General features: G+C 39.4%; 1 protein-coding gene across 1 annotated transcript in view; it reads right to left on the reverse strand.

Annotated features, from left to right (window-relative positions):
* RPGRIP1 (RPGR interacting protein 1) overlaps positions 1-17454 on the reverse strand; it is a 51282-nt gene that overhangs the window by 820 nt on the left and 33008 nt on the right. The window contains 4 exon segments of the mRNA XM_060418998.1: positions 345-475; positions 3008-3092; positions 5015-5207; positions 8160-8257. Of these exon segments, the coding sequence (XP_060274981.1) occupies positions 345-475; positions 3008-3092; positions 5015-5207; positions 8160-8257 (507 nt within the window).

Consider the following 17454-nt stretch of genomic DNA (forward strand, 5'->3'; position numbering starts at 1 on the left):
GACCATTTTGGATGGGTTAGGGGAAATGAACAGTAGACAGTTTCAGAACAGATTGGATACGGGAGGTCAGAAAGACTGATGTTTAAATTTGCTTGAAATTAAAACTCTTCAAAACCTCCCTGTCTCAAATACTGGAGATTCCTAATAGATGTTAGTTGCCAGGAGATGTATGGGAGAAGATTATACAACTGACGAATGATTTAGAAAAACAGCAGAAGGGATTTCAGTCCCAATTGTCTCATCAACTACGTAGTAATTATGTATTAAAGGTCAAAAATATTCGTTATTAGGATTATTCTCTTAGACATAAGTAGAACTGAGGAGCACCAAAATGGATGACTCACTGTCTAGGTCTTGCTCGAGGATGTCTCTTCCTGATGCCAGGATCGGCCACAGCTCCAGATAGGCGTAGCCTACTTCTTGACATTCTTTCTTTTCCTCCTCAATAGGATCACTTACTACTGTAAACTTTAAACTAAAGGAGAAAATATCCATTTAACTCAGTACTACTGATACACTGAGGCTTTAAAAAAAGGGATAAAAGTAATCAAATTACACATTGTATTTCTTTGAATCACTTCATCTTATAAGAATGCAAGGCAAAAGACTGAGAAATTGGTATGACTTAAAAAAGTAACAACAGGCTTGGAGGGAACTAAGACAAAGTAGTTGGTTAAATTGTCTTAAAACTATTGAGAGATACATTTCCTTGTAAAATGGTTTATAGCTTTGCTGAAAGATTAGAAATGGGCAGTGGAGGTGTTACACAAAAAACAAGATTATGGAAATTATAAGAGGTTTTTATATTTGTAAATAACAGTTTTATACCAAGCCTGAGCAGAGTAAAGGAAACTACAGAATTACAAAATGAATATAAAAAAGTAAGAGTTGTAAATCTTGGAAGATTGATGTGGTAAAGATCATACAGATCACAGTTCCTCCCAAGCAGTGAGCAATTAACAATTATAGAACCCACCTCAGATACTAAAATCCATAGATGCTCAAGTCCTTTATATAAAATGCTATTGGATTTGCATATAGAATAAATCATCTCGATTACTTATAAATAGCTAATACAGTATAAATGCTATTATAAATAGCTGTAAATACAACATAAGTGTTAAGTAAATAGTTGCCAGTACACGGCAAAGTTAAACTTTGCTTTTTGGAACATCCTAGAATCTAGAATTGTATTTTCAAATATTTTTCATCCATTGTTAGTTGACCCCATGGATGTGGAACCTGCAGATACAGGAGGCTGACAGTATTAGTCTAGCAAAGAATGATACTGAATTCCAGAAACTGAGACCTATTAAAATTTTTAGATAAAATTTACATGACACAAATTCACTATTTTAGCCATTGTAAAGTGTACAAAAGTGGGGTTTTTTTTTAGTATAATCATAATGTTGTACAAACATCACCACTATCTAATTCCAGATCATGTTCACCACCACAAAACCTACACCCTTAACCAGTCACTCCCCATTCTCTCCCTCAGTTCTGGTGACCACTAATCTTTCTGTCTCTGGATTTGCCTTTTCTGGATATTTTATATTCCTATTCATTTTTTAAAAGCAAATATTGGCGGCCCATAGTTCTACAGGAGCAAGAATAGGACCAAAAATTCAAGCATTTCAAATCATAGTTAAATATGAGAAGCTGAAAAGAAATTCCAAAAGTGATGCATTTACAGCTGCTAAGCAATATGTATTTGTAATTATGTTTCTGTATCAGTACTGAGAACTTCAACAATGCAAAGGAACAATGCTGACTCTTCCACCTCAGCTATCCCAGGAAACAGATGATAACTCGCATCACCACTTGCTGCATGCAATACCGAGTGCCTTAGGGAAACTACGTTGTTTCTGCAGCATCCTCTCTCGAACCTTCAAGTACTATCTCAAACATCACAGAGCTAGTAACTAGAAGAGTCAAGATTCAAAACCAAGTCTGGGTGATCACACAGGCAACATTCTACCCACTATGGGCTTTTCGAGGCTTCCCTGGTGGCTCAGCTGGTAAAGCATCCGCCTGCAGTGCAGGAGACCCCAGTTCGATTCCTGGGTCAGGAAGATCCCCTGGAGAAGGACAGGCTACCCACTCCAGTATTCTTGGACTTTCCCTGTGGCTTAGCTGGTAAAGAATCAGCCTGCAATGCAGGAGAACTGCGTTTGATCCCTGGGTTTGGAAGATCCCCTGGAGAAGAGAAAGGCTACCCACTCCAGCATTCTAGCCTGGAGGATTCCATGAACTGTATAGCCCATGAGGTCACAAAGGGTTGGACATGACTGAGTGACTTTCACTTTCACTGGGTTTTTAGAAAAGTAATGGATTAGAACACCAGTCCCATACTAGTTCTTACACACACGGAAAGGAGGTAAGGTTGCCAGACTCTGACAAAAATAAAAAATAGGTGTCCATATAAATTTGATTTTCAAAATTCTGCTAGACAACGAGAAATTTTTCAGTCTATGTATATCCAATGCATTTCATCTGGAACCTCTAAAAGGAGGGCTCCTCAGATTATAGGAATATGACAGTCGGCTTTCCTAAAACTTAAGAATAGACTCAGATTTTACTTCAAAGTATTCCTGTAGAGAAATCATTTTTAACTCAAAATATAAAATTGATATCATAAAGGCATAATATTTGGTAAGCTAACAATGGTACTGTTTTGCAAGAAATGAATCAAATTATTCTAGATCGTCAAGGCAGTTTGTCCTTTCTCTAGGGGGCACTGAGTGTTGATGTCAATTGCTGCCTCAAAAAAAAGCGCTTATCAGAGGCTGCCATGGGTGAGAAATGAACTAATCCTATGCGACTACATAATTTATCAGGTAGTCAGTCACAAGCATAAATTACTCAAGTTGATGGGAAATTCATTAGGAGAATATTAATATGAAAGAAGTTATTAAAATACTCCACATCAGCACAAAACTAGACTTAAACTCCTGAATTCTTGTGTGATGTCTCCTGTCTTTAGAAATAGGAAGCAGATGCTTACTGTCCTTGCTCAGGATCTTCTCCAATCAGCATGGTGAACAGAAACTGCCTCCGTTCTTTTTGCTCCACTGGGTCCAGATCTATCACTGTATTAAGGGTAAGTGGGAGAAAAGAAAAGAATCATATACTGTTGCTATTTGGGCACTAAGATTTTCATAAATGGCATATGCAAAACAGTGATTTAAACCAGACACCTGACAAGCATGGGTACCCAGGAGCCAGCTACTTGTTTTCATAAATAAGGTTTTATTGGACACAGCCATCTCTTTCCTGTGTGGTGGCTTTCCAACTATAATGATAGAGTTGAAAAGTTGTGCCAGAGACTGGCCGACAAAGCCTAAAACATTTACTATGTGGCCCTTTAAGAAAATGCTTTGAGTACTGATAAGCCTTACAATCCACGTTGTAAGCTATTCTGCCAAAGGCCAAGAAAAATGTGCTCCCCCCACTCCTCAACTGGAAGAATTCTAGGAGACTGATGTTTTTTTCAGGGCTGCCTAGAAATTTGGGTTTGAGGTGCCTGATGCAACATGCATTCCCCTCTTCCTCCTCATTTTTACACATGACTGTTGCAGCCTCAAATAAATTTGCCTGAGTTTTCTAGTCTCTAGTTTAGCTAGGTTTGGCCACATGATGGAGTTCTGCCCACTGGGCTGTGTGAGATCTTGGAGGTATTCTTCCTTTCTGCAGCTGCTATTAAGGACTGTGAGGCAAATGAATTAGAGCATCAATGTGGAAGATCCAAAATTCTACTAAGAAAATGAGAAAATGTAGGGGGACAAAGTTATCAGAGAAAGGAAAACAAGTTTCTTAGAACTAAAAGCCATGAGCTTCCAGATTTAAAGAGCCCACTGAATGGCCAGAACAATTAAAGAACATACATGCACATGATTCTGAAATTTAAGAACACTAAAAATAAAGAGAAAATATTAACGTCTTCTGGGGAGGTAGGAGGTAGTTTTCATATAAGAGCTGGACTCCAGGTCTGGACCTAGAAGATCATGGACCAACAGCTTTGAAATTCTGAATGAAAAATGTTTTCAACATAGATTTTTATACTTGGTCTAATCATCAATTAAATAAATATATGGGTTTATTTGAGAATAGATTTATTTGTATGAATAGAGATTTCATGCAAGACTGTCTCAAAGTATTTACTTCCAATGTACTCTTTCTTTAAAAGCTACTCAAAAACATGATCCATTAGAATATAATAAATCAGATAGAGGGTGACATAGGACCCAGGAGATAAGAAATGCAGTAATAAAAGAGAATTAAACTCTCCAAATGAGGCAGCAGTGGGATAACAGAGGAGAAGAACAAGAAGATAAAGAGATATCTTCAGGAAAAAAAAAAAGATAAATTATATGATAGGTTGTTTATTTGAAAATTTAAAAATCTGCTGGAGGATGCAGAAAGAATCACAACAGGTATAAGAAAAAAAAAGAAAATGAAAAATTGAGACCACAATAATACAAGAAAGAAATTATATTATGGTGTACAACTTGGCTCTATAAGAATACTTGCATAGTCACAATAATAGAAACAATTACAATTATTTAAAAATTAAATAAAATTATGATCCAACTGTACGGGAGAAAGAGAATGCGGATGTGATGTAAGAGAGACAAATTTTATGTGCCAAGATAGGAAGTCAGCAGATAAGGTCTACAATTACTGAATCGGGAAACTGCAAAAGAAACATTTCCTCAGAAACATGGGGTTAAATAACAGAGGAAAGAAGAACTAGCAGAAAAAGTGAAAAGTGGAGTGGTGGACTAAGGAAGGGGTCAGAGAGGGGCGAGGGGGAGTGATGTGTAGAGAATGAGTGGAACAAAGGACTGCTTTATTTTAATCAAAAATCTGTTTAGGCCTATTTGATATTTTAAAACCATATGCATATATTACTTTGATAAAGAAAAGAAAATGGTTAGATCCACCGCAGCAGAAGCCCTCAGGCTGAACAACTGTCAGCTTCCCCTCCCGCTGATCACGAGGGACACCTCACCCTTGCTGAAGTGGAAGTAGATCTCTTCTCCTGCTCTGGGTTTCCTCAGGGATATCGGAGTCTCCGTCTCTGACAAGGGCAGATCGTAGAACCTGTATTCCACGTACACCTGTTCCACGTTCTCATCACACATCACTTCAGCCTCTGGGTAGAAGGCCAGGGAGACGATTTCAATGCACATCTTCTCTGAACACTGACAAGGAAAATATTCATTTCCGGTAAGCTAGTGGTGCCAGTGTTTATACTCCATTTAATGAACACATCACTCTCTATAATCACAGGCACACTCCAGCTAACATACTACTCCTTGAGAATCAATTTACAGGCACCTAAAGCTGGCACCAAGAGACCACTTGGCTGAATTGGGGTTAAATAACTCCCCCCAAATGGTATCGATATTAATAGCAGAGCCTGGATCACTTTTGTCTGAACCACATTTCCACGTTCCTAAACATTACATTCTCTTGCCTCCTCCATTGCTGTGGCTGACTCCAGGCGGAAGAGGGACAGAGGCCAACTACTGTCTCTGGACCTTCAACCTCTTCCATCTTTCATGCCCAGCTATTTTGAAATACAAACAGGACTGAGTATGAGGCAGGAAAGACAAGGCTGGACCCAAAGACAGCCTATATTTCTCTTTATTTTACACTTAATGAGACGATGAACATGGAGAAATGCCATCTAAAACAGAAACTTTTAGCATTTGAACAAGAAACTCTGACCACAGAAACCATGGCACATCCACAGTAAAAATGTACAGGTTGCTGATTACCCTGTTTGACCTTCCCCTGTGGTGCTTGACTAGTAAGGGAGAACAGTTCTTAGAGCACTTGTGTAAAGTCTTCAGGAAATAAATGCATGAGACCAGAGGCAACCTGGGGCAATCCAGGCCATACTTCAACCCTCCCCTCAATGAATATTCTACCCCTAATCAAAAATACTCCCATCCATTCAAAGGGCTAAAAATAGGATAAAAGGGAGATCAAAAAACCTTGTGGCATGCCCCTCACCTGTGAGGAGGCCTGCATCTGAGTGTGTAACTTTTGCTTCTGCCTCAATAAACTGCTTTTTTATTTAAAACAAATTGTATTGATTTATTCAGGCCATGCTGCACAGCTTGTGAGGTCTTAGTTCCCTGACCAGAGATTGAATCTGGGCCACAGCAGTGAAAATGCCAATCCTAACCACTGGGCAACTAAGAAAATTTCCCCTACTCCTTTGTTCTCTTTAATCCTCACCCTTTGTGTGTTGTTTTTTGTTTTTTCCCCTTTCTGTTTTGTGTTACCCATCCAAATTCTTATGGATGAGTTGAACAAGAGCCTGGACTTTTTATTCTTTCGGCTGCACCATGTAGCTTGTGGAATCTCAGTTTCCCCACCAGGGACTGAACCCAAGCCATGGCAGTAAAAGCACGGAATCCTAACTATGAGGCCGCCAGGGAACTCCCAAACCTGGAGTTTGGATAAGGCTTTTCTGGTATCAAGTATACGTGTGTCTGTGTTTTAAGTTTAACTTGATAACAACACTAATTCTTACTAAATATAATCAGATTTCATGTTTAGTTTATCAAGTAACATTTTGGGGTACATAAAGGTTTTCTAACAGACCTCATTTAGGAGTATTTAATTTAGGGTAGTTTTTATTTTAATTACTGATTTTATTTTTGACTGTGCCGGGTCTTCATTGCTGTGTGTGGGTTTTCTCTGGTTGTAGAGGGCACGGGCTTCTCTTCGTTGTGGTGAGCAGAGGTTTCTCTTGTGGAGGAGCACAGGCTCGAGGTGCATGGACTTCAACAGTTGTGGCGCATGGGCTTAGCTGCTCTGCAGCATGTGGAATCTTCCCGGACCAGGGATTGAACCCAGCTCCCCTGGCCTGGCAGGTGGGTTCCTAACCACTGGACCACCAGGGAAGTCCTAGGGTAATATTTTTAATGTCATCTGTCTGACTTGTGGTTCCAAATTTGCTGATCAGCTAGACTGCTTTTTGGGTTGATCTGAGAGGTACACAGTTTAGAAAACTTGACTCAAGTTCCACCTCTTTCATTAACTACCTCTACAATCCTGGACACATCACCTTATGATGGCTAATGTGTTATGGTCTAGTTCTAATTCTATGGCTCTGACCTGTCTTACAAACATTTCTCAAGATACTAGTTACATAGTGTGTAAAAAAGATATGACAGATAAAAGTTCAGAAAATAAACTAAACTATTTGCCATATTAACGGCCTGAGTCTACTGCACTCGAATTGTTTCTCCCCACTCCAATATCCTTCATTTTTCTATAAAACTTCAGTACAATTTCTGACTTTGAAGGAAGATTGCTGATCTCTACAAAAGCAACAGTAATTTTCCTGTTTGGAACTCTCACAAACCTTAGAGTTATATCACATAATTACCCACTTGATTCTAGATGGCCCTATGCTTTCCTTTATTGTTTCTAATAAGGCTCATCATTCTCAATTAGATTTTAGTCTTACATTCAGTCACTCATCTAACAAATACTTATTGACTGCCTACAAATGTACAAGGGAGCATTCTAGCAGCTAGAGTGATTGTCTTCTATCTCATCTGTAACTTCACAATATTCCAATAAAATGACTGTGAATATACCTGTGAATATTTATTTGTGTGTGTGTGTGTGTGTGTGTATGCAGCCTCAATTAGTTCCAAGAGAGATTTGAGGCCAAAATGCTTAATATATAATTCTAATTACAGGTTTTAAAGGTTGAATAAATACCTTCAAAAACTGAATGATCTCTCTGAGTCCTCCCAGAATCCTTTCCTTTCTTCCAGCCTCCACCTCCCAAAGTAAACCTGCTCTCTTAAAGTAGATTTAAAGAAAGGCGTGTCACAGGCTGGGTAAATCACAATTTACAACGAAGGAAGTAGGTAAGGGATCCAAAGAGGAGAGACAAGTGTTGAAGTCAGTCCTCATTTATATTAGTGCCAAATCAAGAAAATGATCCTTTCATCTGCCTATATCAACAGACTTTCATTCAATCACAATGTAAATTTAACTAAATAATTTGAGTTTCCCATCTGGTTCATTACAAAGGGATTTGAACTTTGCACACACGGCCATTAAGCACACTGTCATTACTTACAATCTTGGCCCATGCACAGTGGTTACCCCAGTGTACTTACTGCCTTAGGACATTTCTGAGATACAGGTGTTACTATCTCATCGCTGTCTGTAGTTTGTGCTTCACTGACATCAGAAGTTTGTTCACAGAATTCTTTATCTGTCAGAGAAGAGACTTAGAGTTACAGAGCTGTTTTGGAGCATACTGTCTAGCCCAGAAAAGACTTAGTACCTACATCTTCAATTTACTGTCTAGGTACTAATTCTGAGTACCTAGATTTTGGCTCTAAGAAATCAAACCCTCTTTTTTAAAGTTTCATTTCTTCAGAAGATTACCAAACACATAAGGTTCACTTCTTAAAAACAGAAAAGGAAGGAAGGTAGATAGAAGGTAGAGAGAAATTTTGTCCTTTCAGGGACTGGAGAAAATTACTAAGCAAGGAAAAACAGTATAATCAGGACGCAGCAGACTGTATTTTACAAAGACTGGCATCAAGCAGCATCTCTCATCCCAGATGCGCTTTCTCACAATGGGATCTTGATACTCCTAAAACTTTTTTTAAGGTAGGCATTTTTATTTACTTATTTAAAATTTTTCATTTTATATTAGATTATAGTTGACTTACAATGCTGTGTTTTAGGTATACAGCAAAATGATTTAGTTGTACATATACATATATTTATTCTTTTTCAGATTCTTTTCCCATATAGGTTATTACAGAGTATTGAGTAGAGTTTCCTGTGCTATACAATAGGCCCTTGTTGATTATCTATTTTATATACAGTAGTGTTTACATGTTAATCCCAAACTTCTAATTTATCCCTCCCCTCCTCCTTTCCCCTTTGGTAACCATTAATCTGTTTTCTAGATCTGTGAGTCTGTTTCTGTTTTGTAAATAAATAACTTAAATGACTTTATTTGTATAATTTTTTAGGTTCCACATATAAGTGATATCATATTCTATGTCTTTCTCTGTTTGAATTACTTCACTTAGTAGGATAATCTCTAAATCCATCCATGTTGTTGCTAATGCCATTATTTCATTCTTTTTATGGCTGAGTAATATTCCATTACCTCATCTTTTTAATCTATGTATCTATCATTGGATATTTAGATTGATTCCATGTCTTGGCTGCTGTAAATACTGCTTCAGTGAACATTGGGGTGCACATATCTTTTCAAAGCATGATTTTTCCAGATACGTGCCTAGGAGTGGGATTGCAGGATCAAATGGTAGCTCTATTTTTAGTTTTTTGAGGCAGCTCCATACTGTTTTCCATAATGGCTATACCAATTTACATTCCCATCAATACTGTAAGAGTATCTCCACACGCCCTCCAACATTTATTATTTGGACACCTTGTAATAATGGCCATTCTGACCTGTGTGAAGTAGTACCTCATTGTAGTTTGGATTTGCATTTCTCTGATAATTAGTGATGTTGAGTATCTTTCCATGTGCCTATTGGCCATCTGTATGTCTTTGGGGCAATGTCTATTTAGGTCTTCTGCCCATTTTTTAATTGGGTGTTTTATTTTTTCTTGTTGAGTTGTTGGAACTGTTTGTATCTTTGGAAATTAAGCCCTTGTCGGTCACATTGTTTGCAAATATTTTCTCCCATTCTCTGGTTTTCATTTTGTTTATGGTTTCCTTTGCTGCGCACAAACTTGTAAAGTTTGATTAGGCCCCATTTGTTTATTTTTGGTTTTGATTCTATTGCTATGGGAGACTAACCTAAGAAAACATTGGTACAATTCAGGTCAGAGAATGTTTTGTCTATGATCTGCAATGGGGGAGACCTGGGTTTGATCCCTGGGTTGGGAAGATGCCCTGGAGGAAGGCATGGCAACCCATTCCAGTATTCTCGCCTGGAGAATCCCCATGGACAGAGAAGCCTGGCAGACTGCAGTCCATGGGGTCGCAGAGTCAGACATGACTGAGCGGCTAAGCACAAAAGTTTTACGGTGTCTTGTCTAAGTTCTCTCTTTTTTTCTGTATGTGGATAAGATTGTCCCAGAGCCATTTATTGGAAAGATTCGATTTCCCTACTGAATGACGTTGAAACCTTTGTGGAAAATCAATTTTCAATAAATGTAAGAATCTATTTCTGGATTAGCAATTCTGTTTCACTGATATATAAATCTATCTTTGTGCTAACACTGACAGTGTAAACTGAATTGCTGCAGCTTCATAGTAAGCTTTGAAATCAACTAGTACAAAAATTTCAATTTTTTTCTTTTACTAAATTGTTTCGGGTAGATTCTTTGCTTTTCTATATAAAATTTGGGTAGAACTGCATCATTTTCATAGTTTTTAGTGGTCCAATCCATAAACATGGTACATTTCTTCATTTATTTGAATTTTCCTTAACTTCTCTTAAAAACTTTTGCAGATTTCAGTATATAGGACTTACCTTTCTTTCATTAAACTTATTCTTAAACCTCTTTAAAGTTTAGATGATAGTGTGAATGTAACTGTTTTATTCATTTAAGATTGTTCATTTATAAAATATGGAAATACAATTAATTTTGAAATATTGGTTTATATATTGCAACCTTGTTCACTTGCTCTTAGTTTCAGTTGTTTAAAAATTTTTATTGGTTTCTTATGATTTTCTAAATAGAGGATCATGTTGATTGCAAATAAAAGTAACACTACCTCTTCCTTTCCCATCTATACGACTTTTCTTCTTCTTGCCTTTTTGCAATAATTTTTTTCTTATTACAATAATTAAAACCTCCACTACAATGTTAAACAGGAGTGCCAGATTGTCTGCACTTGTCTGAAACTGAGATGAGGAAGAGGAAAGAGCCAGCCCTAGCTTGCCAAACTACCACATTGCTGTTCTTGTGTTTTATTTGCAACCAGTTAATGCAGGTGCCTGGCAACACCTCCAAGCTCTAATGAAGGCTCTGTTTCCCCTAGTGCTGAGGTCATGTGGATGCAAACATCTATCTTTGAAGGAGAAGCCCTCAGGAGGTTTTGGTCAAAAGAGTCTGATCTTTGTCCTTTCCTGGATGGGGATACCCTTCAGAGGGGCACAGACTGTGAGGGCTGCTCCTTCTTCATCCAGCTCAGTAGCTGGCAGTTTCTTGTCATTATATCCAACATTTTGGAGAGTGAGAAGGAGGAAGACAGGGATAGACTCAGGTAGGACACTGAGAATGTGCAGAAGCTACTTTTCGAGGAAAAAAGACTAAAGAATTCCCAGCTGACCCAAGTAGCATACTTATTCAGCCTCTCTTAATGAAAAGAGACTCAGGAGGCCAGAGAGAATTTTTGACTGCCAAGTGTCAATTAGAGGTCAAATGGGACTTACTGAAATATAAAGCATAGTCTGAAAAGAATAAACCCTTTTCCCCAGTGATGAACATAAAGGTGGTTTTGCACCATCTTTACAAATCTAGGAAGAGCAGCTTGTGAAGGCTGCAATGGTCTATGATACGGAGATATCCCAATATTTGAAAATAAAATGGATATCATGAACTCAAATTGTTCTGCCTCAAGCACCTTTCAGAAAGGTTTGCTACAGTTACAAAAGGGGATATTTCTGGAGAATGAAAATGTATCAAAATCAGATATTGAGAGTCCAAGAATGATCAATAATTTCTTCCTGTCTGGATGGATCCTTGTTCCATGTTTGGCTCAAACAAGAATCTAGTATTTCTGGACATCAGAGATTACTTAGTACTTCATTGGTGAGGATTCTTTATGAGAAACTGGGCTCTTCTACCTGTCATGTGCAGAAAGTGATTCTCAAGGTTATTTCCTCAGCTGATGCTTATTGAAACTTCTGCCTCACCTTTGGTGGCTATAAGCGGCAATGCATAAGAAGCCAACGCATCTGGCCTTCAAAGGAAATGACCAAAATGATGTTCTTTCCCCATTGTGTGAGGCCTTGAGACACCCAAAATGTAATCTGTACTGTCTCATGGTGGTATCTTGTTCTGTCACCATTCATCAATGAGTTCATCTTTCCTCCTCCCTTTGAAACCAAGCACTCACTGGCACTCTTGAACCTCACAGAAAATGAGCTTCTGGATGAAAGTGTCAAGTTGCTGCATGTAACTCTGAGACACCTAAATTGCTTCCTCCAGAGGCTGACACTGGAAAATTTTTACCTTAAAAAAACCTATTGCAAGGATCTCTCTTCTGCTTTGATCATCGATCACAGGCCGACACATTGCTCTTGGTAAGAAAGTCCTCATGGATGACAGGATGAACCTTCTGTGTGCGAGGGCTTGAGTTAACCCCAGTGTAAACCCTAGATCCTGGGGGTACAGAGCTGCAATATAACCAGGGATGTTTGCAATCATTTCTCAAAGCTTTTCTAATAAAAATCAAGCCTAAAACACTTGAATCTGGGGCTGAATTACATAGGGATTACTGTACTGAAGTTTCTGTGTGAATCTTTGAAAAAACCACTGTGGGAGATCAACCAAGATGGTGAAACAGAAAGACCCTGAGCTCATCTCCTCTCACAAACACACCAAAATCACAACTTTTGGCAGAACAACTATCAGGGAAAAAACCAGGACATTCTAGAAAGAAAATTCAATTAAAGCTATAAAGAAGGAACCACAACAAGATGGTGTAGGGGGTGGACTCATGATATAGTCAAGTCCCATACCCTCTGGTGGGTGACCCACAAACTGGGGAATAATTACAACTGCAGAGGTTCTCCCAGAGGAGAGGGACATCTGAGCCACACTTTGGGTTCCTCAGCCTAAGGGACCTGCACTGGAAAGATGCACCCCCAGAGCATCTGACTTTGAAGGCCAGACAAGTTTACTTTCAGGAATCCCAGGGGACTGGGAAATAGAGACTTTATTTTAAAGTGTGCACACAAAATCTCATATGCTGGAAGACTCAAGGAGGAAGCAATAAATTGAGAGGAGCTTGACAGGAATCCCACCTGCTGATCTTGAAGAATCTCCTAGAGAGACAGTAGGCAAGTGCAGCTTACCCTGAGACATGGACACTGACAGCAGCCATTTTGGGGAGCTCCTTCTATCACCTAGACACTGCTGCTGGCAAGCACCACTGTGGAATCCTCCCTCTACTTAGTAGCCTCAGGACCCAGTGCTACGCTGGCCCAGTGGCCTGTAGGTGCCAGCTGGGCTGCCTCAGGCCAAGCAACTAACTGGGTGGGGAGACAGCCCCACCCATTAGCAGACAGGCTGACTCAAGACTCCCTGAGCCCACAGTCAACTCTGGACATGGCCCACCCCTCCGGAGAGCCTGCTCTAGCTTCTGGACCCGCCTTACCCAGCAGGGGGCAGACATCATACCACAATCACCCAGTAGGCCCAACTGGGACATGGGATTGACTGGGCCCCAGCCATGCCCACGAGCTTTGGGACACCCGGGATGCCACACACAACTGTGTCAGAAACTGGCCCACTCCACCAGTGATCTAACACCAGCTCTGGGACACCTAAGCCCTGCAACAAGACTCCAGGACCTGGCTCTGCCTGCCCGTGGGCCAGCACTATCCCCAGAGTCTGACTTCACCCACCAGTGAGTAAGCTATAGCCCTAGAGTCTTATGGACCCTAATTATGCCCAGCAGTAGCCCTGAAGACCTCTGGGGTTCCACAATCAGCTGCCTTGTGACGGTCTTGCCAACTGGTGCCAGCAGCCTCCACAAAAGGCAGGGCTGGGCAAGCAGGTAGACCAGGAGCCAAACAAGCTCACCAGACTGCCCACATAGTCAGCCCACCACAGAAGGACTCATGCAGCCCTCATAGGGGGAACCCCTAGAGCATGTAACTTGAGTGACACGAGGGGAGTGTGAGCTGGGATGCATACAACGTCTACTGTAAAAGGCCATTTCTCCAAGGTAGGGAAATAGGGAATAGCCAACCTACAAGATACAGCAACACGGGCAAAATGAGGCAACAGCGGAACATGTTTCAGACAAAGGAACAAGATAAAACCCCAGAAGTAGTAGTTAGTGAAGTGGACATCAGCAATCTACATGAAAAGAAATTCTAGGTAGCGCTTGTAAAGATGATCAAAGAACTTGGGAGGAGAATGAATGTAGACTGAGAATTTATGTAAAGAACCACCCCTCAGAGATGAAGACTACAAAGACTAAAAAGAAAAATATACTGGAAGGATAAACAGTAAACTAAACGATACCTAGGAATGGATCAGTGAGCTACAGTAGTGGAAATCACTGATACTGAACAGAAACAAGAAAGAACATTGAAAAGAAATAAGGACATTTATAGAGACCTCTGGGACAACACCAAGCACACTAATATTTGCCTTACAAGGGCCCCAGCAGAAGAGCGGGAGACCCCGGTTCAATCCCTGAGTTGGGAAGATCCCCTGGAGAAGGGAAAGGCTACCCACTCTAGTATTCTGGTCTGGAGTATTCTATGGACTGTATAGTCCATGGGACTGCAATGAGTCGGACACGACTGAGGGACTTTCACTTTCACTTTCAGAAGAAGAGCCTGACAAAGGGGCAGAGAACATATCTGAAACAACAATAGCTGCAAATTTCCCTAGCTTGGAAAAGCAAATAGTCACCCAACACCAGGAAACATAAAAGAGTTCTATATAGGATGAACCCAAAGAGAAAACACATCAAGATAGAGAGTAAATAAAATGAGAAAAATTTAAGATAGAGAGAGAATATAAAAACAGCAAGGGAAAAGCAACAAATAACATACAAAGAAAGTTCCATAAGGCTGTCAGTTGACTTTTCAACAGAAACTCTGCAGGCCAGAAGAGAGTGACATGATATATTTAAAGTGACAAATGAGAAAAACATATAACCAAGAATGTTTTATCCAGCAAGGCTCTCATTCAGATTTGATGGAAACATCAAAAGCTTTATAGATAAGCAAAACCTAAAAGAGTTCAGTGCCACCAAACCAGCTTTACAAGAAAGATAAAAGAAATTTATTTAAGTGAAAAAGAAAAGACCACAACTAGAAACATGAAAATTATGAAAAGAAAAACTCATCCATCAGTAAAGGAAAACATACACAGTAAAGTTAGGAAATCATCCATGCACAAAACTAGTAGGAAGGTTAAAAGAGAGAAGTAGTAAAATCATACAGATCCGCAATTGGGAAAGGAAGACGTCAAGATTGATATTGTCACCCTGCTTATTTAACTTATATTCAGAGCACATCATGCGCAATGCCAGGTTGGGTGAATCACAAGCTGGAATCAAAATTGCCACAAGAAATATCAACAACCTCAGATATACAGATGATACCACCCTAATGGCAGAAAGTGAAAAGGAACCAAAGACTCTCTTGATAAAGGTAAAAGAGAAGAGTGAAAAGGCTGGCTTAAAACTCAAAATTCAAAAAATGAAGATCATGATATCCAACCCTATCACTTCATGGCAAATAGATGGCAAAAAAATAAAAACAAAGGCAGATTTTATTTTCTTGGGCTCCAAAATCATTGCAGATGGTGACTGCAGCCATGAAATTAAAAGACACTTGCTCCTTGGAAGAAAACCTGTGACAAACCTAGACAGCATATTAAAAAGCAGAGATATCACTTTGCCAACAAAGGTCTGTCTAATCAAAGCTATGATTTTTCCAGTAGTCAGGTATGGGTGTGAGAGTTGGACCATAAAGAAGGGTGAGCACCGAAGAATTGGTGCTTTCGAACTGCGGTGCTGAAGAAGATTCCTGAGAGCCCCTTGCCCAGCAAGGAGATCAAACCAGCCAATCCTAAAGGAAATCAAGATTCATTGGAAAAGACCTCGATGCTGAGAAAGATTGAGGACAGGAGGAAAAGAAGGTGACAGAGGATGAGATGGTTGGATGGCATTACCAACTAAATGTACATGAGTTTGAGCAAACTCCAGGAGATAGTGAAGGACAGGGAAGCCTGGTGTGCTGCAGTCCATGGGTTGCAGAGAGTCAGACACAACTTACCAACTGAACAATAAAGCAGTTAAGGGATATATAAAACAATTAGATGTAAAATATGATATCATAAACAGTAATTGTAAGAGGAAGAGAGAACAAATACATTTGAAATTAAGAGATAAGCAACTTAAAACAATCACACACACACACACACACACACATTGCTATACAAAAACCTCATTGTAACCACAAATCAAAAATCTATAATAGATAGAAGCACAAGAAAGAAAAAGAAATCCAAACATAACACTAAATATATTAATTCAATCACAGAAGAAGAGAACAAAAAAAGAAAAAAAAGGCTATAAAACAATCCCCAAATAATGAACAAATAGCAATAACTACAAATCAAATACTTAACAAGTAAATAGATTAAAGGCTCCAACCGAAAGACTGAATGCATACAAAAATAAGACCCATATATATGGTGCCTACAAGAGACCCAACTTCAGACCTAGAGACACACATACAGATTGGAATGGAATGTGTCTTTCCATTCCAATATCTTTCCATCTGAATGGAAAAAGGTGTTCCATGGAAATGGAAATCAAACAAAAGCTGGAGTTGGGACTTCCCTGGTTGTCCAGTGGTTAAGACTCTGTGCTCCCAATGAAGAGGCCTGAGTTCAATCTAGTCAGGGACCTAGATCCTATGTTGAAAGTAAGAGTTCGCATGCTGCAACTAAAGATCCTGCATGCTACAACTGAGATCCACTGCAGCCAAATAAATATATATTAAAACAAACAAAGAAAAGAAAGCTGGAGTAGCAATACTCACATCAGACAAAATAAATTTTAAAATAAGGACTGTTACAAGAGACAAAGACTAACTACATAATGATTAAGTGATCAATCCAAGAAGATATAACAATTGTAATGCTATGTGGCTCAGATGGTAAAGTGTCTGTCTGCAATGAGGTAGACCCGGGTTCAATCCCTGGGTCGGGAAGATCCCCTGGAGAAGGAAATGGCAACCCACTCCAGTACTCTTGCCTGGAAAATCCCATGGACAGAGGAGCCTGGTAGGCTACAGTCCATGGGGTTGCAAAGAGTTGGACACGACTGAGAGACCTCACTTTCCTTTCATTGTATGCACCTAAATACAAATAGGAGCACCTAAATATAAAGGCAAATATTATGAGAAATATAAGAATTGGGACTATGGTTGTCGTTCTTGATGTCATTGTCCTTCTTACCAACAGCGCACCCATGGCTGTTTTTCTTTTAAATGGATACTTTTGGTATTTTCTCTTCGATTTTATTTTCCACAATCTTACTCTGATATGTCTAGATTTTGATTTTTACTTATCCTGCTTGAGTTTCATTTCATTGAATATTATTAATACCTTTTATGAATTCTGGAAAACTCCAAGTCATCACCACTTTATTGCCTTTGTTCCCCCTTCTTTCTCTTTTCCATTTAAGGATAGCTTGAACGCGCGCATGCTCAG

This window comes from Ovis aries, chromosome 7 (genome assembly GCF_016772045.2).
Source record: "Ovis aries strain OAR_USU_Benz2616 breed Rambouillet chromosome 7, ARS-UI_Ramb_v3.0, whole genome shotgun sequence".
NCBI lineage: Eukaryota > Metazoa > Chordata > Mammalia > Artiodactyla > Bovidae > Ovis > Ovis aries.